Genomic DNA, 23,126 nt, shown 5'->3' with positions numbered 1-23,126 from the left:
ACATATCTATGGTCGTCTTGGCACTCTTCGCCCTGATCTCAGCAACAGAGGCAATGCAGAGGCAAATCCCTCAGCGTCCCGCAGCAACCGGCTAACGTCCAGCCAGGTCCTCCCGCTCCGTGGCCTTGCCTGCCCCGGCGGCTGCCCCGAGGCCGTGAGCTGTGCTGGTACGAATCCCGGTGGCACACGCACGGCGAGCCCAGCACGTGCCAGCCCTGGGAAACATTGCCTTGATGCCGGTACGTCAAAGCACAGACAGCCGGACCTGTCGTTTTGGGGGCTGAAACCATTTCTTGGGAAATATGGAGGGCAGAACCCTGCAGCAGCAGCGGATGCCAGGGGATCCGTGTGCGTGGGAGGTACCCCGGTATGCTCAGACAGACACTGAAATCTGCAGACGCGCGGCCCTGCTGGGCAGCAATGTCCTGAGATGGCCGAGGCAGCTTTGCCATCGTTTGCGAGCCCAGCACCCTGTCTGCTTCACCTCTGCTTCACCCTGCCAAGCAGGCGAAGAAGGAAAGCAGCCAGGAATCGTTTTCTTTTAAGCCCGCCTGCAAACCAAAACACAGATGCCACGTCTAATTTTAGGCCTCCTAGCCTTGAGAGTGTTCTCTTAATCCTCTTTTAAGCGAGCAGCGAGATAGTCATCTCAGGACACAGCCGCCGAAGCGGCCGAGCGCCCACCTTGACCCCAACTTTGGAAAGCCGGAGGGTGCGCGGGGGCAGAGCCCCATCCTCTCCTCCGGCCGCGAGGGCATGGCTCTGCCCTGCCGCCCACGCGGCCGGGAGCAAACGGACCACCGCTGATCCCAGGGGATCCCTGCAGGACACACGGCCCTCCCTCCATTAACTGGAAACAGGCACCCCGAGGGAGCGGCCCCCCGCCCTGCTAACCTCAGGCTGCTAACCCTGTCCCTGTGGGGACGCGGGCAACTGTTCCAACTCCGGCCATAATTCAGGCGTTTAAGCACCAACTTGGAAAAACAGAGGGTGAGCTGAACAGAGGGAAAACCGCTGCCCCCAGGCCCCTCTCAGCTGCCACCCCCAGCCCAGCCCGGTCCCACCCTCAGCACAGCTTCGGGGGGAGGATGCCCCATCCCGCAGCGCCCGGCACTGCCCGCGCTGCTCCCCTCCAAAGCCTCCCTCCGGAAGGGCCGGAACCAAGGGCCTGGTGTTTGGCGCAGGCTGCGCTGTAAACAAGGAAGGGAAAAAAATCCCCGTGCTGCTATTTTTTTTCTAACCATTTAAAGATGTTCCTGGGGACTTGGGAGCAGATCAGGAAGTAACGGATTTCTTTGCAAGTGGAAGTTCGTATTATCAGGGAAAGACTTTCTGACCACAGGGGACACATAAAAACAAAGCAAGTAACTGAAAGCCAGACAACTAAATCCATGTGAACAGCCTGAGCTAACTGGGGTGACCTCACACGTCCTGAAGCGTACGAGCACTCGCAGGGACAAGGCCCGGAGCCGGTGAGGAGGGGACGCGTCCCCGCGGGACCCACGGCTCCAGGCTTCAGACCCGAGCTGGACACGTGCCACCCAGACCTGTCCTGCTGAACAGAGCCGGCAGCGGGAGAAGGGAGGGGGTGACCTGAAGGGTTTAGTTCTCAACTTTGTGTCTGAGCAATGACAAGAAGAGGTGCCCATTTCGTGCCAATCCCCGTGCAGAGGCTCGCAGAGCCCCATCCAGCCGGGGGGACACCCGTGACCGGCACTCCTCCCCACGGACAGCAGGGTGCAAAGCGCCCGTTTCTCCACATCTCCTCCACAGACAGTGTCTGCCGATTGCTGCAGGCACCGGGCAAGGGACGGAGATGTTAGCTATAGAAGAAGAGAATATGCATACAAAATCCATGCGTTTCGTCCACGCGCACACACACGATCCAAGAAGAAAGGCAGATCATCTGAACAATATTTGCATGCGGTATTGCATTTCCCAGTTAATGCACCTGATTGCCATCCAGATGGAAGCAACCAACCTGATCTGCACACAAACTACTTTTCTCCTTTTCTCTCTTTTACAAGAGGAAAGAGGAGCTGCCAAGATAGCCCGTCCAAACCCTCCCCAAAGGCACACCAGAAAATGTGCGGACGCTGCTGCTGCCCACTCCAGATAGGCGGGGAGGGGGAGGAGGCAGGAGCCTTCGCTAGGAAATCACTGATACAAAAGCTTGCGCCTGGACCCTGTTCTCAGCACACGGGCCAAGGTCAAAGCATTTTTTCTGCCATTTCTAACCAGCGAAGAAGCTAATGCAGCTAAAATATGTAACACCAGTCAAACTGCTGAAGGGTTGGTGAGAAAAGACCAGAAAAAGAAGTATCTTATTGGGAAAGACAACAAGAAGCAGCCATCCCCGACCAGTGAGAACAAGGGGGAGAGGGAGCAAAGCCCAGGGTTTCCCCACCTCATCCTGGGAACTGAACATGTCCCAGTGACTCTATAAAATGCATTTCAGGAAATCTGCAGCCTCCCCTCTGGCACTTCTGGGGATTGCTCCTGATGGCAGCAATTCCAGGAACGCCCAGCGGGATGGTGGTCTGGCAGCACGGGTGAAGATGGTGTGGTAACGCGGGATTTACCCCCGGGGCTGTTCCCAAAGCCGCCGGCTGCAGCCAGCCCCAGTTTCCAGTCCCCGCAGGAGCACATCAGTGTGGAGGAAGAGGGCACCCACCAGCCTGCACCCACCCAGCGCGCACCCACCCATCCTCAGACGAGTCGCCAGCACGTCAGACGCCCCAGCCTCCGGCAAGAGCTCAACCCCGAGCTCCGCAGGTGCTGCTGGCACCCCGGATCAGACGGCCAGCATCCAGGGACATCGTTCCCAGCGCTGCCTGTCAAAGACACCTTGCTACAGACATTAAACGAGTTAAAGATAAATCATTGCATCTGGCCATGCAGAGCGTGCGAGCAGTGGCCGGGACGCCGCAGGGCGTGCTGAAGCGGCTCTCCGCGCTCTGCACAGCACGACCAGGGCTCTGCCGGCCCAGGCGCGCAGCGAGTGTGTCCTGGAGGCAGTCCAGCTCTCCGCGGTGCAGACCCGCCGAAGGCCACTACGGTTACGTACAGTAAAATGTACCTGGCTGCTCTCCCCGGCTAACTCGCAGGACGGCTGCCTGCAGCCCTCCCTCGCTCTCGCAGCAGAGGATGCCCCATACAAACACTATTGGTGTCCCAATATTGGCAGTTCTGCCCTGACTTTCTAAGCCTTATTTAAGACACATCTTTTGCTCCCTCTTTGGAAGCGGCAGCCACCTTGCCTGCAATCTCAAGGAGCTGAGCGTGGTCCACGGCACCGCACAGCCCCTCGGCAGCCCCACGCCCCGGGCAGCACGAGGAGGCACCCAACCAGCCCCTCCAGCAAAAACACGGGCTGATCCACTGCTCTTCACTGGGGATTGTTACTTATTTATTACGGAGTGCTCCATTCTGCTTTTCGATTGCACAGGAAAGTCACCAGGAGACCTGCAGAGAGCTTGGGGTGTAATTCACCCTGTGTGGACACCCGAGACACCCGGAGCCGGGTGGCATCCAATTCCCGCCCCAGTGGGACGGCTGCCCGCTGCCCGAGGAAAGGGCAGCAGCTATAAATACCTGTAGAGCTGGGCTGTATTTTTAAGATGATTTCTACTACCACAAAATCACTTAACCTGTGGTCTGTGTCCCCACAAACCATTCCTACTGCTTCTGAGGACGTGTCAGCATTTGACTTTGTTTGCTCTCATTATTTAAAAAGGCCTCCCCAGAGCGGGGGCTGGGGAGTTTCAAACCACAGAGGAGCGCGGGTGACCTTGCTCTTTCTGGCTTCTGCTCAGATTGCATTAAACAGAGGAAAAAAGCAGAGGCAAGAGAGCAGCCCGAGCCGAGCCTGCCCTCCCTGCCCGTCCCGCCTCCCCCTGCCCACCGCCCGCGCAGGCACCCGGGGAGCCGGAGGCTCCCCCCGGGTCCCCCGAGGTGAGGTGCTGCGCTCCCGTAACACCTCCCCTGCAAGCACTGCCCCGGCGCCCAGGAGCTGGACGGGATGAGATGTCCCTGAGGACAGTGCTCTGGTCTGCTAACATAAATAGACTATGGACAGGGCGTAAAGTCCAGCGCCCAAGTACGCTTCTGCAGGACTCTCTCCCCAAACCGAGCACGAAACCCAACCCGGCCCCCCGGGAGCCCAGCTCCGACGGCTGCCAGGGCCCACGGCTGTCCACACGCTCTGAGGGACTGCTGCAAGCCTCACCTCCCTCCATCTACGGACAAGGAATAATACCTATTTTGCATGGTTGCCTGGAGGCTAAATGAATTGCTGCTCATAAGTGCTTCAGAAGAAAAGTGCCATAAAAGCACAAAGTATTATTGCTGGTAGTATTTTTATTACTGTTACAGGATACATTGAACTTCACTTAAAAATACTCACGAGAAGAACCAGGGTTGTAATCACTATTTTTAAAGCAAAATAAAACACAAACACATGTTGCAACAACTGCAGCCCTGCCTGTCGGAGGCACCTCGCCCGGGTGAGTAAGGCGTCCCACTGCCCGAGCGAGGCAGGGCTGCGGGGCTCTCCCAGGGCGGCTCCCCCTGCACCTCGCCCCACGCCCAGGGCTGGGAGAAGGATTAAGCCGTAGTTGGAGGTGGATGGTAGCACAGCCAGCACAGGCAGATCAGCGGAGAAGACGGAGACGGCAGGGGATACAGTGAAAGGGAACATGGATGAAGAACCTCTGTCACAAGTCTTTGCCATGACAACTGGGTCAGTTCCTTTTTATTTTAATGAGCTTATTCATACCATGTTATTGTTAAAAAATAAAGCCCGTTCTGGTCCACACAGTGTGGACCAGGACAGTGTGCAGTGACTATCGATACCAGGACCACCGGCCCGTCTGAGTTAAAATCCCAAAGTGACCGAACTGCTTTCTTCCACCGCAGGAAAACAGAGCCTGGCTTCTCCGCGGCATGCAGCCTCAAACGCCAGGCCAGGGCTGGACGAGGTCACTCCAGCTCAAAAGCCAGGAATGCTCATCCACGCAGATGCGGCCATCAAACTATCTATCCCCAGGCGGGCGTACTCCTTTGGTTCCCTGCAAGGGAGATACTCCTCGCCTTCCACTTGCTAAGGAGGGATTGCTTCATTCCTCACCGGGAGGCACCAGGATGCAGCGGTGTGGCTGGCTCAGGCACGGCTGTGCCCAGTTGCCCACCACAGCCGCGCAGGGCCGGCCAGGCTGCACGCAGCCGTCAGGCTTTTTTCAAATCCATCACTCTCCCGAACGCTACGACAGACTCGCTAATCTAAACAAACTCTGCTCTCGTCGGCTGAAGAGCAATCGACTCCGTGCCTTGATAGGAGAACAGATTACCGCGTCCAGCCAGCCCGCAGGGGCAGCCGGGGAAGCCTCCGGCGATGCCGGCCCATGGCGCCGGGCGGTGGCACCGACTGACGGAGCACTATGCCCCCACCCCGGCCAAGGCAGGATAAAAGGATAAAATAGCCATTGACCATCTTCTGTTTTCCTTTGGGTCGCCCGTACAGCGCACCCAAACCCACAGATAATTGCTGAATGCCCTCCACAGACCCCCAAAGCAGTCCAGACGTCCCCAGGCACCCGTGGACCAACTGAAGGCTGCTGCCTCAAAGCTTCGGCACGACGGTTGCCGCGCCGCGCCAAGGCAGCCGGGGCTGGCGGAGCGTGGCACCCCAGCCCAGCAGCCCCGCTGCCACCCACCACAGCCGGGCTGAGGTTCATCCCGCCTCCTTTTCCCACCGTAACTGCCGGCGCTGACTTCTCACGGCCCTGTTGTCACAACTGGCATCTCAAAATGACAACGAGAACTGTGCAATGACGGAAAATGACCATCATCTCTACGCTTTTTTCCCTTCCCCTGCACCAATACTGCCCGGTATTCTGTAAATCCCAAGTCCTGAAACACCTCCCTCCAAAAGACAGATGTCTTCACCCCATCAAGAGCGCAGCTCACCTGCCCAAGCAGACTCCAGCTTGCCCGGCTGCCAGCTTCCTCAAGGTCCAGATTTAGCTCCCTCTGCAAGAACTGCAAGCAGAGGACGAAAGCCTCCCACAGCCTCAGCCTCTGCTCTTGGGATTTCCACTGGGATTTCCACGCGGGAAATCACGGGGATCCTTTGCTATCGGCACATGAGCTCGGTAACGGATGAGGCTCCCTGCCTCGCTCATCAGCAAAGCCCTCTGCCAGCAGGACACCGCCGCCATCAGCAGCACCATCGGCCATGCAGAGATACGTCAACTTCTTCCACAGGCTCTTTCTTCTCTAAGCAAAACTTATGCTTTCTGCTGCATAGCACAAATCTGAAGTCCACAAGACAACTTCTTTTATAGGCTTTAGTTTTTTCAAGCAAATACTGTTAACAGTCAGGCCTGATTTCCTACCCCTGGATCCCAAAACTCCTTCCAAAGGAAGGCTCGCCACTCTGCAACTGCAGCCTGTGAAACTGAGGCCTCTGGACGTCCAAGCTGAGGCTCCTGCCACCCTACCCACTTAGGTGCTAACTCAAAACCCCGAGTGATGGGGCCACTGGAAGTGTTCTCACTCCTAAGGATATTGTTCTCACCCCTAGGGATGTATACAAAATTTAAGATTTGCTACTCACTCCCCAAAATAAATCAGCATTTTTATTCAGCTTTCTGTCATATGACCCAGCATCACTCTCTCTACAAAAGACCTGAACTACAAGGGACCTACAAGAAAACGAATGTGCTTTTGTGTATCAGATAGAAGTTCCTTGTATCCTCCTACTGTTCACATTCCAAGTCAAATCCTAAGTTACACTTTGTACTAATTAATTTAGAGCCCTTATGCAGAGCAAAACAGGCTTCTGCCAGGACCTGTACGTGTGATGACACTCGACGCACGGTGGTACCTCCTGCACTGCCTACAGGGGCCCGTGCCCGGCTCCCTCGCCCAGGGAGCGCGCTGTGGGACGCCACAGCCGTCAGGGTGCCCCGGGCTGCAGAAGAGAAGCGGTGATGGTGCGTGCAACACGGTGCTCCATACGGTACAGCCCAAGCACAGCACCCTGCATCCAACAACCGACCCCCCCGAGCAGCGTGCCAGGCCCGGCACGGCCAGAGGGACCAAGCCTTCGGGCTGGCGCGTCGGCACTCGGCAGCCGAGGATGAGAGGGAAAGGAAGCGGGACCCAGATTTGGTGGTGCTCCCGAGGCGAGCCGTAGCAGGGCTGGGCAGGGGTGCCCCAGGGGAGAATGCTGGATCACAGTGTCGGCGTGGCAGCATCCTAACACCCGGCGGTGTGACCCCTCGGCACTCACCACGACCTACCGGCATACTGGAAGGTAGCACATCCACTGCTGCCCTCGAGACTTCTTCAAAACGAGATCCAGACAGTGGTGCTGTGGCCTCCCGCCACTCATCACCCGCTGGACCATCATCCTGGGCTGTAAGGAAGGACTCTGAGCAGGTTACCGGTCCCTCTAAGTCCGTGCTGCTGCGCAGGTTTCCCACGCAGAAGATTTGTGGTGGCCAGAGAGGATCTTCCAGGTATTCTCTGCTGGTATCTGTGCCAGCCAGTGCAGGAGATCCAGCTGAAGCAGAGGCTCACAAAAGACACTGCTGGACGTCTTCTGCTGCCACAGCCGTGCCCCGCTGCGGTGCTGGTCCGGGCAGAAGCCAGCGAGGTCCGCTCTGGAGCTACCTCTTGACCCCTGGTAGCAACGAGAAGTTGCAATACTGCAGTTTGGTTTGCAATCCAACAACTGTGAAAACAAGAGGAAGACAGTTGGCAGAGACGGGATGGCGTGCCTGCACTGGCCAGGTATTAAGAGATGACATGCCTGTATCTGTCTCTTAATTGTTTACGGGGCATAAATGTTCCACTAAAAAGGGAGACAGGACATCTGCCTCTTGTGCACACTGTCTCCTGGCTCTTTTGAAGAAAAGAAAAAGCTGGAAGGGATCCAGTACCCACGCAGAAAACTTTGCCGTTGCTGCATTCCTATGAATATGGTGTAGAAATAGGTTCATCCAAGGAGAGGGATCACTTCTGGCAAATGCTCACGCCTTATCTAACGATAATAACAAAAGAAGGTGCCCATGTCCTCTGAGTCACATCACCAATTTGATGTGCCGTCAAAGAGCAGCCTCTTCCCAGCTGACACAAGTCAGTTGGTCCGTCCGAGATGACTTTTCAGTGCTCACTTTGCGTTGGTTTCTAGTGCAGAAAACATTCTTCAAAAAAAGAAAATTCACTTTAAATGGCAAAAAATATTGAAATAAACTGAACAAGAGGAGGAAAAGACCATGTCCCATAAGGCCTTCAGGCATCCAGGTTCATCTGATGCTTCTTGCTTAGCATTCCTTTCTGGCGTATGATGCCGTGCTGGTTTTTTTCCACTTGCAAATGCATTCAAGACTGCTAACACCCTGAAAATGCAACAGGGAAATGCAGGGGGAATAGAGCAAAACGGAACGGGCATAGCTGACACCTCTCAACGTATGTAGATCATCTTGCAATATACCAAATCCGCCTTTAAAAACTCACGCGTATGCAGAGGTGTAAGACTTATTGGGCTATGACGTCAAGATTTCTGTGAGCCGTAATGGCAAAGGAGGGATTTGAGGAACTGCGTGCTGAGGGGCAGAGGCTGCTCGGGACCTCCGTAAACCACTGCAACGCAGCGTGTTCACAGGCTACGCTCACGAGTCACCGCGCACCAGCAGAGCTGCAGCACGCTCGCCTGGTGCAGCTGCGGAGGAGCGTCTGCTCTCCCAGCCCGTCCCGGCTGGGGCTCCCCGCCGGCTGCCTCGGGGGAAGGCTGCAGCGATCGCACGGGCACGATGCTCCCAGGCCTCGTGCTGAACGTCTCTGCAAGGGGGAACTTCATTTTTTCGATATATTTCCAATGTTTAACTATCAGGGTCATACAACCACCGCACAGACCAGAGCAGCTCAGAGAAACAAATGGTTTTTACTAGAAGTAGTAGAAAGTCTCCCACAGAATAGTCGTCTTTCAGTAAATGCTCATGTGATAAATTTAAAATGTTCCACAGGACGATAAAATAATACGATTTTTTTCTTTCATATTTAACTTTGTAATTTTAGCCTACAGTCACAAGCGGAAAGTATCCATCTCAAACTACACAGCCTACTGAAGCAGCCCAGTGGACAGCCACCAGCGAGCGTGCCAAGTGCAGACTGAAAGCCAATTAGAGTAACAATTGCCAATACAGAAATGGCAAATTAGGACAGCCATTTTAAAATCGGCAATTTATAAAATATGGATGAAGCTCAGTGCTAAGACAAAAATGTAGTTAATATGAATGACAGAAAAATACGAAGAACTGAACTACTCTATTACAAATTATTTTTAACTCTGTGAAATGAAACTGCTTTCATCATACCAAAACAAAATGTTCCCATATGACTAAGAAAATTTCCAATACTTTAGGAAATTTTGGAATTTCTTCCTGCAGGAAATGGCAATGTTTCCAGTTTTCCTCCCAGTTCAGGAGCAGGCTTGTGAGAGGCGTCCCTTCCCTCCACGCACAGACTCTGACTTCGGACTTCTGACCAGCTTCTTCCTTGAACGGACCATCCAAAATTTGCTCTCGAATGCCTTTATCTTTCATTCGCCTAAGAGCACGCAATTCCAAAGTGCCACCCCGGCAGGGGCACAGAGCGAGCTGTTGCCTCCTGCCTGGAGCCAAGCCTGGCCTTGGAGGGTCCTCGGAGGGGAGGCGAGGGCAGCGGCGCATCGCCCGGAGGGGCTGCCCGGCGCGGGTGGCATTCAGCAGTCACCGCCTCGCTGCAGTGTTTCTGCCCTAATTCTTGCCGGGACTGTCCCACACCTTCCGAGTCCGAAGCAAGGGGCCGGGGGCAGGGGCTTCAGCAACCTCCGGCTCCGGGCCGCAGGGGCACGCCGGCCGCAGCGGCGCGATCCCGACACGAGCACCCACAAACCCGCCGGAGGCTCCCGGGCTCCTCGGCCCCTGCCCCGTGCCGATACCTTCTGCGCCGCGATGCCCGCAGGTGCTTTCGGCAGCGTGGTGACAGGTCCTCACCGGGCGCGGCCGCGCTGCCGGGTGCCCACCGGCAGCAGCACTGTCCTCCCGCTCGGCGCGTGTCGGTGGCGCCGGGGAGGCGCGTCCCGAGGGAGGGGGTGATCCTGCCCCAGGACTGATGCCCGTCCCTGTGGTGGTGATCCTGCCCGGGGGCTGATGCCCATCCCCGCAGCCTCCCGAGAAGGAAATGTGGGTGGAAAGGCGCAGCTGTGCACTGCCGTGGTTTTCTTTCAGATATGGCAATATGCAAAGCCGCAGGTTCCTACGTGGGCTACAAAATCCGCTTCATCTCTCATTCACAATCAATATATTGAAATATATTGCCCTTTTGACCTCAGAGAAAGCACCAAATCACTACCGATTTTTAACTAGCTCTCTTTGGCTGGAATGAAGTTCTCAGAACAGGAAAACCAATGGGTTACACTATAGACTGGCTGCAAGAAGTAATGCAGAGCACAGCTAGCATCCGCGTAACAAATAAATACCAGTGAATACTGCAAACAGCAGAAAAATGTAAAAGCTGTACAAGCAGGAGAATCGCTGTCACGGGCAAATCCTTTACTGCTTCCTGCCCAGAAGTCCTCAGTAATGCAGGACCGAGTTCACAAAATGCCTGCATAACTCAAACCCACCAATACTCTTACAGCTTTTTATGCATTATTTCTTTGGTGAAATTTTCTGAATTCTCAGCCACCGTTTTCTATGCCAAGTGTCTCGCAGAGCTTATCCTTTCGTTGCAACCAGCACTTAAGAGAAACTGAGGGGGGAAGTAATCACTGTTGATATCAAGCATGAGACTTTGGAACCAGTTTCCAGAGGGTGTAAGAGCTCAGAAATTCAAGACATGGGGAGAAGAGGATGGGAGAGCACAGAGGAGGATGGGGGAATGTCTGCCCTTGAACAGTCTTATAATGAACGGGTGAAAAAGCAAACAGATGTTTTGTGTTGTAAGAGCGGACGGGCAGGTCCCACACAAACACAGGCGCGTGTCTGCCCTCCATAGCCTGTCTCTTAACAAGGGGACATGTCTCCCCTTCCCAGTGGGTAGGGAGAGAGGGAGAGCTGGAGAGTGGGAGAGTCAGCAAGAGAGGGAAGACAGGGAGGGACAGAGAGAGGAGGGAGGGGAAAAGAGGGAGACCATTTTATGATACTTGGCATATGCTATGGAACACTAGGAAAACCCCAGAACCAAAATCAATTGAGTGGAAGGAGCAAGTTGGAAAATAAGGAACGCTGGAAACGGTTAATTTGCCTTCATTCATTGCCATGGACATAAAGCCCAATTTAATGGCACAGGAGAGCGCCGTGCCAGCCCCTCGGGCAGAGCTGTTCACCTCCAGCACGGTGCTCGGGCTGCTGCACCGGCAAGCACAGACCTGGGTGGGGATTGAGAGTACCGACACTTTTTTAATGCCCATGGGCTCAGCCTCTGTGTTAACACAAGGACCATGATCCTTCCAGTCTGGAGTGTTTTCTGGGCGGTTCTGGGCATCTTCAAAGAAGAACAGCCAGTCTCTCCGTGTGTTACGCCACCAGGACCCAGGCTCCTGATGCAGATTTCAGTGTGCAGCCGGCGCCAAGTCAAACAGCCCGTCTTTAGAAAGGGCCACTTGCTGCCCTCACACCACCGCGAGCGGAGTCTAGGTAACTCGCTGTGAAAAAGATGATCTTGTTTATCAATTTAAATGAAAACTAACTCATGGGAAGGACTAAATAAATCAGCATCCTCAAAATGAAATGGAAGCAAGTCAACCAGCCAAGCATGGAAGAAAATAAATGAGCTTTGGCTTGCACACCACAATCCTTCAGACAGCAACCCTGAGGAGCAAGGAAAAGGAACCGCAACCGCTGTGCCCCGGCACTGGGCGACCCAGCGGCCACGCCAGCTGTGGGGGAAGCCGGCAGTGCCCATCTCTGCCGCTCGCCCTGGTCGCGAGGGGGTCGCTGCACCCGCTGTTGTCCTGCAAGAATAAGGCTTGAGCAGAACCTGAACATCCCGGCTACTCCAGTTACCCTGCTCCAGTGTATCACTTGTTTCACAACCTTAACTCAAGCCAGGACAGATGAGTGCCTTGTCACAGCCCGGCAGCGTGCCAATTCACATTTAAATGAGCCCCGAGTTCTCTAACCAGACACAGCACTGGTGCAGGACGGGCGTTCTGTGCTGTGTTTGCAACAGCTTTCTCCTGCCCGTCAGTAGGGAACCTATGAAAGCAGCTTTTAATTAACTCTGTATCCTGGGGAAAGCTCAGCTCTGATTCCTCCCGAGCTTCGAATGGGTCTTCTGCTTCGTCCCCCTCCATGTTTAGGCGGTTTGAAAGGCAGCACCGCCGGCAGAGGCAGGCAGCCGCCCTATCCCACGTTCCAGAAGCCACCCGTGACTCAGCCGTGCTCCATGTGGATCTGATTCTGCACGAAAAAGTGGAGCACTGGTTTGGCAACCGGGGACAAAACTTGGCTGCAGAAGACCTTAGCATGCAGTTATAAAACCAGCGGCCTGATCCAGCGGCTGCCGAAGCCAGGGAGCCCGTCAGCCAAGTGCCGCAGGGTCCGGGGTCCCCTCATCCACCCCAGGCTCCCCCTCTGACTGTGAAAAGCCCGACGGCTAGCAGTGACTGAAGACAGCTTGGCAAGCACCTACATGAATGCAGGATACTTCTCAGGCATGTCCTAGGAAAGGTTTCTCCTACTGTAAATTTGCTGGGATCTCTGTTGCGACCTGGAGCATTTACTGCTAATTTAAGGCATAGTCACTCCTGGTGAATAACAGCAATGCAAGCTGGCCTGGCACGACACGAAAACACAGATGACCGTGATTTAAGTGTACACCACTGAACTCGCTGCTACCCACAACTCGCCCAAAATCTGGAAGTGATCAGGAAAAATATGGAATCTGTAGTTTTTCAAACAAGATCTGACAAGAGATCAACCCTATCACCTACTAAATAAAAGAGATGAGAAATGGGCATTTCCTGGTGAAGCTGCAGTGCTCTGAAGACGGCATTCGTTTGCCCCACAATGACTCGTACCTACGCAGAAACGTCGGAACACGATGCCCAAAGTCTCCTGAAAAGAGCAAAATCTCAGCCGTGCCTCGGGAGAAGAACCGGTTCCAGGCAGGAGTGCCTGATGTGTAAGTTTAAAGAAGAAAAAACAAGAATTGAAAGGTGATGAGGAAGAATTTTTTTTTATGCTTTCTCTTCCGCTTTTATCGGGAACCATCAGAAAGCTCCAGCTCGTCAGTGATGTTCCCAGCCACCCGAGGTTCACCGCCCGTGGATCCGTACCAGCAGCTGCGGGCCATGAGTACGTATTACGAAGCTGGCCAGAGGGACAGACTTCAGAAAGAGCATTCTTCCATGCACAGCTTGTCTTCAAAAGAAATATTTGCATAATATCGCCGTTGGCCTGAGCAGAAAGGTCATACTGACAACAGCAGAGGGAGGGTCAGCCCCTTCCCAAGGGCTTTTGAGTCCTGCCAGCGGAGAGCTGCGGGTCCCCCAGACCTCGCCGGGAGGGGGATGCCAGAGCGGTGCCCGGCGGGCGCAAGCGGACGGCTGCTGGGCACGGGCTGGGAGCGAGGGCAGCCCGGAGAACGGCCTCCCGCCTCGTCTCATCTGTGAGCGTAATAACCTGCCCTTGATCTTTTTATCAGAATCTTATCTCCTCCTTCAGTAGGTAGAAATTATTACAGGTATTATCTGTAAGCGGTATCACAATTACATAGCTGGCCACAAAAAGATTACATAGCCATTATGCCAGGTGATGCATAAACACACGGCACTCGCCCAGGCGGATCACAACTGAAGCGAAGAAAGGAATCTGCAGGTGGGTGTCACCAGCAAACACAGGGACACCACACAGGTAACAGTAGTACTAGCAAATGCCACTCAAAAAATGTCAGAAACTACACGGACAGGTAGATTTTTCTGAACCGGTTACCCCCTAAATTCGTTTATCACCTTTGTTTCCATTGCTTCAGTAACAGCTCCTTCTTTGATTCCATTTTAGCTTAAACCAGATAGGCCTACACCACTGACCCGGTGCTGTGTTTTGGTCTTAGAAGTCATTTTGACACCGTAACCTTGGATTTATTCTACCAATGCTGCGTCTCACTCTTAAAACAGGTTATTTAGTCACCTCAAAGACTGCTGGTAATAATTATGCAATAACCAGAGCACAAAGATAAACATCTACGAGCCCACAGTGTAACAAAAGCTTGGATTAATTTGCTAATTATATGTAAGCATTACTGGCACAATCAGGTACACCATATCAAAAGCTTCAAATTAAATTGTGTTGGTGCCTACTTTGTTTCCTCTGTAATTTTTCAGTGCCTCTAAACCCAGACAAATCCCCACCTCTGCACAAGCAAAGGGGCAGGCGGCAGTTACGGATCTGCACCGGCACTGCTCCGAGCACCCGTCGCACCCCAGCGCACCCTGGGGTCCCACCCCGCGCCCCAGCGCACCCTGCGCCTGGAGACCGCCGGCCACGCCGCGAAATGGCCAGGACGGCTCCCGCCGAGGGGGCACCTTCCTTCGGTCCCGTCAGACCCGCTGGCTCCCGAGGCAGCCCCGGCGGTTGACAGCGTTTGATTTATGAGCTGTGCGTGCTGTATCCCGGACCGAGGTGGACGCCAGCACCCGATCTTCCATTAACGATCCCTCAAGCAACCCAGCCCCCCTCTCACGGCTTTAGAGGTAAACTCTTCTACTGGGAACCCCAAACCCAAACTGAGAGTAGTGTACATGAAGCGAAAAGGTAAACAACCCCCCCAAAATATTAAGAAACTGTTCATGCTTTAGTGTCATGTATGAAGAGGGGGTGGGGGTGTGTGTGTCTCCAACTTCAAAAATACCGATCCATACCTGACCCAGTCTGCACCGGGGCAGAGCTGGGGTTTTGAGAGGCTCACCTTGAGGGAAGAGATGCGGTCCTGCTAGCACAAAGCAGGACCATTCAAAAAGGGAAAGAACCAGGAGCAACACACCTTAAAATGCTCCTTATTCTTCTCGAAAGAGGAGTGGGCTGCGTCTGCAGCTGCCACTGCCAGCACTGCAACGGCGCGGGGATCTGAAGCGCAGGTCTCCTTAGGCGGGAAGCTGCAGTGAGCCCACACAAGTGCCCTCCACCGCTCCCAAAGAAAATGCAGAGACTACATTTTCCAACACTACGAGGGTGAAGCTTTCTGTGCAGTGCCACGCAGGGCAGGAACTTAAACCTAGCACTAGAAGCTAGCAGGGGAGTACAGGTCCAAAGCAGACCATCCTTCCGTGAGGGAACTTTGCTATAAAGCGTTTTAGCTCCCAGGACCCTCTTTCCGTATGAGCCCTGCTGCCAGGGAAGCTGGTACCCGATCCGCTGCCACCAGCCCCTGCTGCAGCAGAGGCTGCTCACTGCATTGGCACTGTTGCATATCCGGGAGAAAACTAAAAGCCACAGCAATTGATCGGCAGCACTCTGTAAGTTAATGGAGACTTTGCTAGGATGAAATATAAACCTGGCAGCAATTAACCCGTACAGCTTTAGCCAGACCACACAGGAGTGTTCCACTTTCCTTACAGCATTTTAAAATTGCACAGAGAGGGGTGTGATACCGCCAGTCCGACGCTCACTCGCAGCAGTGGTAATGCTGTAAGAACAACGGAGTTCAAAGAACAAGATAATGTATTTTAAAAACTCTCTGTGCTAGCTCCGACTCCACTGATTCCTGCAGGAGTCTGCCAGCGGGAGCCCAGGTCCCCTCAGAGCCACGGTGCCAGGGGAAGCAAGGACACGGAGGCAGCACGCTGAACGGAGCCACGAGGAAGAGGAGGATACAGCATTTCCCACAGGAAATTCCCCCCAGGAATAAGGGAAACGTCATTTATCTCTAAGGCAAGACGGGCAAAATTTGCCTGCTGCCGAGGTCCAGCCCACACGACTGCCTGCTGACCACCACGTAAGCCCAAACCTGTTTTCCTTACCACGATGTTCCCTATCTGTGAGGGTTCTATCGCACGGGCTTCGCAGGCAAATAAACCATCACAAGGCTGAGCCTTCTGCTATCAAAAACCTGCATCATCCATTGCCAGCATTTGGACAGTTAAACTTTTCCAACTTTATTCATCCCTGCTCACGCTGCACCGATTTCAGCAGAGATTTGTCAGACTCCAGAGGAACACACACAGGGGGGACACAATTCCTGCCACCGGTACGACACTCACAGCTGGGCTCATTTTGACCTTTCCTTACTTTTATCCCAGGTTTGTTGCCAAGCCCTCAACTTCTTCATAAAATCCCCAAGTAAATTGTTGTGTGGATGATAATTACTATACTGTCCGAATAAAGCTGTGAGCATTTTAAAGCAGCAAAACAAGCACAGAAGAAGGAGTGTGATGCATTTGCCCTGTGCTAATTTAAAGGGAAAATCTAACTGTTCATTTTAATCTTTGCTCCCACCACGCAGAGTACCACAGGGTGAGCACGTGGATGTGAAACTCCAGCAATGCAAAGCCCGGCTGAGGCCGTACCAACCACTTGTGGCTGGGGCTACCTCCGAGCCAGCAGAAAAATCCTTTTGCTGTCACGTTCTCACTCCCGTTTCTATCAGGTGCAGCGATTCTCTCACAGAGTAATGTGTTTTGCCATGATGAAAGGCGATGATGCAGCATGCCCACTGGTTTAGATTGTGTATACCTATTTTACAGTGACTGTTAATCTCCTTTTTTGAGGTTAATCCACCAGGAAAAATTACTTCTGATTGAATCCTCCTCAAACACATAAACCTTTCCTCCTCTGCTGTATTCCTAAACACTCTTCTACGTCTACTTTAAAACAAATCTTCTACCTGTACTTAAAACAGAGCTTCAAGCATATGCAGTATTTCTCTGCCTATACGTTCAACAGTTTCAGCTTGTTCTGCACAGCTCATTCCCCATTCGTCTAGCTTGCAGCGGAGCAAGGTGCAGGGAGAATTTTAACTCGATATCAAGATCGGTCTGCGCTTGAAGCTCCTGATTCCCCCACGCTTACAGCAGCCGAGAGAAGGGAGAGAACAGACCCGTAACAAAATGAGAGAAATGCCATCAACCTTAGTGGGGCGGTGGAGAACACCGGGAGTTTAGTGCAGGATTTCTGGCACAATCTTGCCTAGTAAGCCACAAGTGACAGCATGTCGGTAAAAGGGAAAGCTCCGACAGCGGGGAGGTGAATCAAGCCGGGGGCAGCCAGGACAGAGGTGGGCTGGACGTGCGGCGTTTGCCAGGGCAGCTGCGGGAGGTGGCCAGGGGGGTGCGGGGTGCCGATGCCGACGGGATGCGGGGTGCCAGTGCCGGTGGGATGCGGGATGCGGGATGTGGGATGCAGGGTGCCGGTGGAATGTGTGATGTGCGGTGCCGGATGCAGGGTGCCAGTGGGATGCGCGGTGCGGGATGCGGGGTGCCGGTGGAATGCGGGATGCGTGGTGCGGGATGCAGGGTGCCAGTGGGATGCGCGGTGCAGGATGCAGGGTGCCAGTGAAATGCAGGATGTGCGGTACGGGACACGGGGTGCTGGTGCCGGTGCTGGCGGGATGCGCAGTGCGGGATGCGCAGTGCAGGATGCGGGGTGCCAGTGCCGGTGGGATGTGCAGTGCGGGATGCGGGACGCGAGGTGCTGGCGATGCGCGGTGCGGGACGCGGGTACTCACCGGACGTCGCCGTAGGCGCCGGCGTAGCCCTCGGCCCAGCCCTCGGCCCAGGGCCCCAGCTCGCTCTTGATGCAGGCGGCGGGGGCGGCGAAGGGCGCCCGGCCCGCCGGGTACCAGGCGTCGGCGGGGAAGTCGGCGCTCTCGGCGGCCGCCCCGCGCCCGCAGCCGAAGGGCCCGGCGAGCGGCTCGGCGCAGGGCCCGAAGAGCTGCGCCTCCTCGGCGAAGAAGGCGGGCCAGGGGGGCGCAGGGCCCGGCGGGGCCGTCTCGGCGCCGTAGCGGCACGGGGCGCCCCAGCCGCCGCCCGCCGCCCCCGGCGGGCTCTCCAGCTTGACGCGGGCGGGCGGCGGCGCTAGGCTGAAGGCGGGGGGCGGCCGCGCGGCGAGCCCCGGCGAGCCGCGGTAGAGCCCCGGCGCGGCGGGCGCCTCGACGGCCAGCGCGGCCTCGGCGCCCGCGAAGGCGGCCGGGGCGGGCGGCGGCTCCGGCGGGTCCCCGCCGTCCGGGCGCGGGGCGCGGGGCGGCCCGGCGGGCAGCGCGAACATGCAGTCCTCGCGGGGCAGCGGCTCGCCCGGCGCCTCCAGCGCCTCCAGCGCCAGGCCCATGGAGGCGGAGACGGCCCTGCAGAGCTGCTTGGCGCTGTCGCCCAGCGGGTCCTCCTTGGGCGCCGGCTCGGGCTCGGGCGGCGGCAGCAGCGGCAGCGCGCCCGCCTCGCACAGCAGCTCCCTCAGCTCGCCGGCGCAGGGGAAGGGCGAGCCCATGGCGGGGCCGCCCGCCGGCAGCGCCTTGCCGGCGCCGCGGGGCTCCGGGGGCGGCAGGAAGTCGGGCGAGCCCGGCGGCGGCCGGGGGCTCGGCGGGCAGGGCGCGCACGCCGGCGGCTGCTGGCTGGTGCCCGGCTCCTCCCGCGGCGCCTGGAAAGCCTCGCAGACGCTCTGGAAGAAGGTCTGAAAAGCCCCGCGGAAGGTCCTGCCCCCCGCCCGCGGGTAAACGCGGCCGACCCCCAGCTGCACCTCCATGCCCGCCGAGCGCGGGGCGGCGAAAGCGGCGAGGGCAGGCGAGGCGGGGGCGCAGAGCCCGGGCAGGCGCCCCCCGGCCGGCCGCCCGCCGTGCCGGCTAGCAGCGGCGCTGCCCCGCGGCCCCCATCCCCGCCGGAGCCGCGGCGCGGGGCGGCGGGCGGGATGCTCGGTGCGTGCAACGGGCGGGAAAGTTGGAGCCGGGGGAGCGGGCAGGTGCGGCCGCCGCGGGCAGCTGCCTGCCGTCCGTGTGAGCGGCGGCGCGGGGAGAGCGGGAGGCAGGCTGCGGGGGAAGGAGGTGCGGCGGCGGAGACCGCCCCGCGCCGCCGGCGCGGTCCAGGGGCTCTGCAATGATTAATCCGGTAACGCGCGGCGGCGGGAAGCGGCGCCCGCCCTGCCCGCGGCTCGGCTCCCCTCCGGCGACGGCCGGGCTGGGCGGCGGGGGCGGCGAGCGGAGCCCCGCGGGGCGGCCCCGGAGCAGCGCGGCCGCAGACCCGATGCACCGCCGCCGGCTTCGGCCGCGAGTTCCGGGCTCGGCGCCTCACGGGCGGGAGGAGCGGGACGGGACGGGACGGGACGGGACTGCCCTGCCCGGCCCGGCCCGCCGGAGCACAGCGCCCGCCACCGCCGCCTCTGGGCGGGCGCCCGGCCCGCCTCCCCGCGGCCCGGTCGGGCGGAGGGGGCGGAGCGGGGGCGCGGCGGCGGCTGCCCCGGCTCCCCTCCTCCCGGCCGGCGGCGGGCCGGGGCGCGGAGGGGCGGGCGGCCCCGCCGGGCGCCCGGCCCCCGGCCTGCGATGGCTCCTCTACCTCCGCGGCTCTGCTCGCTCTCCCTCCTCCCCGGCTCCCGGAATGCTCGCAGCTGGGCGGAATTCAGCAGAAAAAACGCTCGGTTTTGTTGCGCGCTGACGCGGTCGGTGCTCAACAGCTTCCTGCAGCCGAGCCGGGCGAAGGGGGTCTGTCGCCTCAGCCCCCGCACACCTTTCACTTCGTGCCCGAGGGAACCAGACGCCCTCTCCTCACAAGTGGGGGAGTTTGCTCCCACCTTCCTCTGCTCGGCATCTGGCAATAATCCCCAGTCACCACCAGCAAGAAACTGCAGGTGGGTGCATCTTGTGCATACGTACCACCGCTTTGGTCACGCACAAGACTGAAAAAGACCCAGCCAGACATAATTAGTGTAGGACCTACTATAAACAAGACTTGAGCTCCCCTTACTGGTCCTGTAATAATAGTCCTAAAGCAACTTCTCGTGGGCACCATTCCCAGGCAACCTGGTAATGGAATCGTTCTCATTTGAGGTAGGTTAAAATAAGCCCATTAATTTCAACCCCTTTGGAGACAGAGGGAAAAAAGTAATAATTTGCTGCAAACGGAGAATTGGAGCCAGTCGGGAAAATGAAGAATCATGTCCAGTCTTTTAAAAGCATTTTTACAAGCTGTCAAAGATAAAAATTAAAAACTAAGTACGGCCAAGCAAAATTTGGCAGTGTCCTCCACGCTGCCTGAGTGGCCAGAGAAGCCTACCTCCTGTCAGCAAAGGCTGGAGCGCAAGGTGGGGATGGCACCGCTGCCCACCCACCGACCTCGCCGTTAGCTGGCACTGGTGGGGCAGGAAGGCGGTGGGCAGGGCTGGCGGGACCCGGGCAGGGCTGGGCCCAGGGCTGTGCCTGGCTTTTCCTGGCCATTGGTGAGGAAGACCGTTTACGGAGAAACCTTGCAGGCTTTCAGCATGGATGGAACACCAAGTTGGTTTTTAATGACAAGCCCCTAAAATAATAAAGAAGCACATCTAAAACCTGGAAAGGTAAAAATAGAGGGAGATTCTGTAACATATGTACAGAGTGCCTATTTAAACACTCATAGGTCTCAGCGATCCCACCTGCATCGCTGGAGACAGCCCCGGCTGAAGCTCGGCGCGGGCTCCCTCTTTGCGTGTGGCCCAGACGCCCCAGCCCGGTGACTCTGGCGCAGCCCAGCCCTGCAGTGACAGGGAGCTGCAGCTCCAAGTATGAGGAAAGGGAACACGGCAGGAGAGGATCAGAGAGGTGTTTCGGAGGGATGCAAAGAAACCCACAGAGACAAGGAGGATGTTTGTGCGGCCAAGTGTTAACCACGTTACAAATTGTTCTTCACGTACCCACGTGGGGAGATGTCTTTTCAAGGGGGAGGGTTGTGAGAGAAGTGTCTCCTGCAGAAGTAAGGTTGTGTGCATCGCTTTTCAAAAAGCTGGTATAAAGCCTTAAATGGATTTTCTGAAAGATTAGTATCGTTAGAACCTCTTTTTTTTTTCTTTGACACAGATGAGTGCACGAATTCACTCTTCTTACCTGCTACACCGTAATAATGATAGCCTAGCTTTACTGCAAAGCTGCTCTGCACTTCAGAAACGATGGCAAAAACCTACAGGCAGAAACCCAGGATTCACAACTGAGTCTTATTATGGTATCCCCTGTAAATGATGCAAACCCCACCCCGTCCTGGAAAATTAGCTGTTGCCACAAATCCATGCAGATACCTGCCAAGTGGATGCGGATTCCAGTGTCTTTGCTCTTTCAGCCTCCGACACTTGTCAAGCCTCTGGAGTAAAATACACAGACTCTGGAAAACACGAAGGGGAAGATTCTCATGATCAGCATCAAGAAATGTATTGAAAAAAGCTGAGGATCGGAGATGCAGTGTAATAACACTTAAGAAACAGATGGCTTTGTGTTATAAACAAGAAGTGGGTTATTCACACATGCGATTCTGACAAGCCGCACAAGAACTTTGTTTGACACCACCATTCCCACCAAGGAAGAAACGTCCTCAGTGCATACGCACTGAAAACACCACGAGGTGTGAAGACCTCGGTACAAGTCAGACTTTTTGTGTTCAAATAGCCTTTTCGTCTGGGATCAGATATATTTGGGCCTTTGCATGTGTCTCCTGGCTCTCCGTCTCTTGGGTTGTATTTGTCCTGCTGCTCTCAGCGTTCTCCTGGCCTCTCCTGTCTTTGCACCATCTGCGGGTGCATGGGTTTCCCACAGTCTGAAGTTTGCTGCCGGGGTTTGTGAGATGCTGATCGCAACAGACGCGCATAAAGAAAGAGTGCAGAATGGTTTATGTTCTTTTCAGTTTACAGAGCCAACACGTTCTTTTTGACTGATTGTCTACGTGGTTAAGATATATTATTTTAGAAGTAATTTTGTGATTAGATCTTCACATAAATTTGAAGAAGCTGCTTGTTTTTCTTTTCTTTTTTTCTTCTTTTTTTTTTTTTTATTTATTTCCTGAAAAGGCATCTTGCGAGTGTTTTGTTTTCCTGGTATTCACAAGTTTCTTTTAAAAATTATTAAATGTTAATGGAATTTCTGGGTGCGTATGTGTATGGTTGCGCATGCTATTTTTGAAAGACTTCGTGTATTTTAATGTTTATACTTGGTTGACAAAGAAAAATCTGTACTGCTAATGCACAGAGTGTGTTTTACTTGCAGTTACTATCTTACAAATATTAAAATGTAACTTTCTTTAGTGTTTCAAAGTTCTTTTACTAGTTTCAGTAAAGCTGAGTTAAATCCTTTCCATAAAATCACTTTCTACAGTTCAGAAGTCCACCACAATCTCAGTTTACATCTTAAATTCTGAGAGCTATATTTTAACACAGTAAAATAGGCATCATTTATGGAAAGACCAGGCAAAACCTACGCCAATGTATATTTTTTCCGTGTGCAAGCTAAGCTGTAGTTTTGATTATCAAATTAGTGAAAAATGAGCAGCAGTAGGAGCCTACGCATGTTTCAGAAAAGTGCCTTTCTCTTAAATGAGTCTGTGCTTTTCTTTAGAACAAAGTTGAAGAACGTGTTACGGATTGTTTGCTCAGACCTTATGCGCGGCTGTCAGTGGTTGAGGCTAATGTATTGATGCATTTGATTGCATTTTATTGCTAAAGAATTAAGGTGAGCTGAAAGTATTTTGTTTCGCTTTACTGTCTCACAAATACTGAAGCGTTCTGTTCTAACGTTCCAGTGGTATTTGATTTTATTCATTAAATCTGAGTGTAAGAATTATAATACATTGCTTTCTGTTACATCAAATAACATTAAAATCAGTAATCGGGGTCGACATCCAGCCTAAAAGTACTGCAGTTTGAATCAGATAATTATGTTTGGACAGACGGACAGACATATCGACTGTTTCACCTGGCCGGTGGCAGCGGCCCCGCGCGGGCCGAGCTCTGCCCGCGCTCCCTGGGGCTCCAGCACCCGGCCCTGCCCCTCTCTGACATCTCCCCACCGTCAGTGATTTTTCCAACTGGGTAATGCATCGTTTGGATGGAAAATTAGCCGTGAGTGAAAATAGTATTTTTTCACAAACCAGCTTCATACTAACTGAGGTACATGTGGCTTTTATTATAAAATAATGACTC

The 23,126-nt window shown here is 55.1% G+C and overlaps 1 protein-coding gene across 1 annotated transcript in view; it reads right to left on the bottom strand.

Annotated features, from left to right (window-relative positions):
- AR (androgen receptor) overlaps nt 1–18,725 on the bottom strand; it is a 58,390-nt gene extending 39,665 nt beyond the window's left edge. The window contains exon 1 of the mRNA XM_075161790.1: nt 17,716–18,725. Within this exon, the coding sequence (XP_075017891.1) occupies nt 17,716–18,725 (1,010 nt within the window). The remainder of the gene's footprint in view (nt 1–17,715) is intronic.
- Between the last annotated feature and the right edge of the window lie 4,401 nt (nt 18,726–23,126).

Source organism: Calonectris borealis, chromosome 13 (assembly GCF_964195595.1).
Source record: "Calonectris borealis chromosome 13, bCalBor7.hap1.2, whole genome shotgun sequence".
Lineage (NCBI taxonomy): Eukaryota > Metazoa > Chordata > Aves > Procellariiformes > Procellariidae > Calonectris > Calonectris borealis.
Note: the sequence above shows the minus strand (reverse complement) of the source record. Positions and strands in the feature narration are given on the sequence as shown.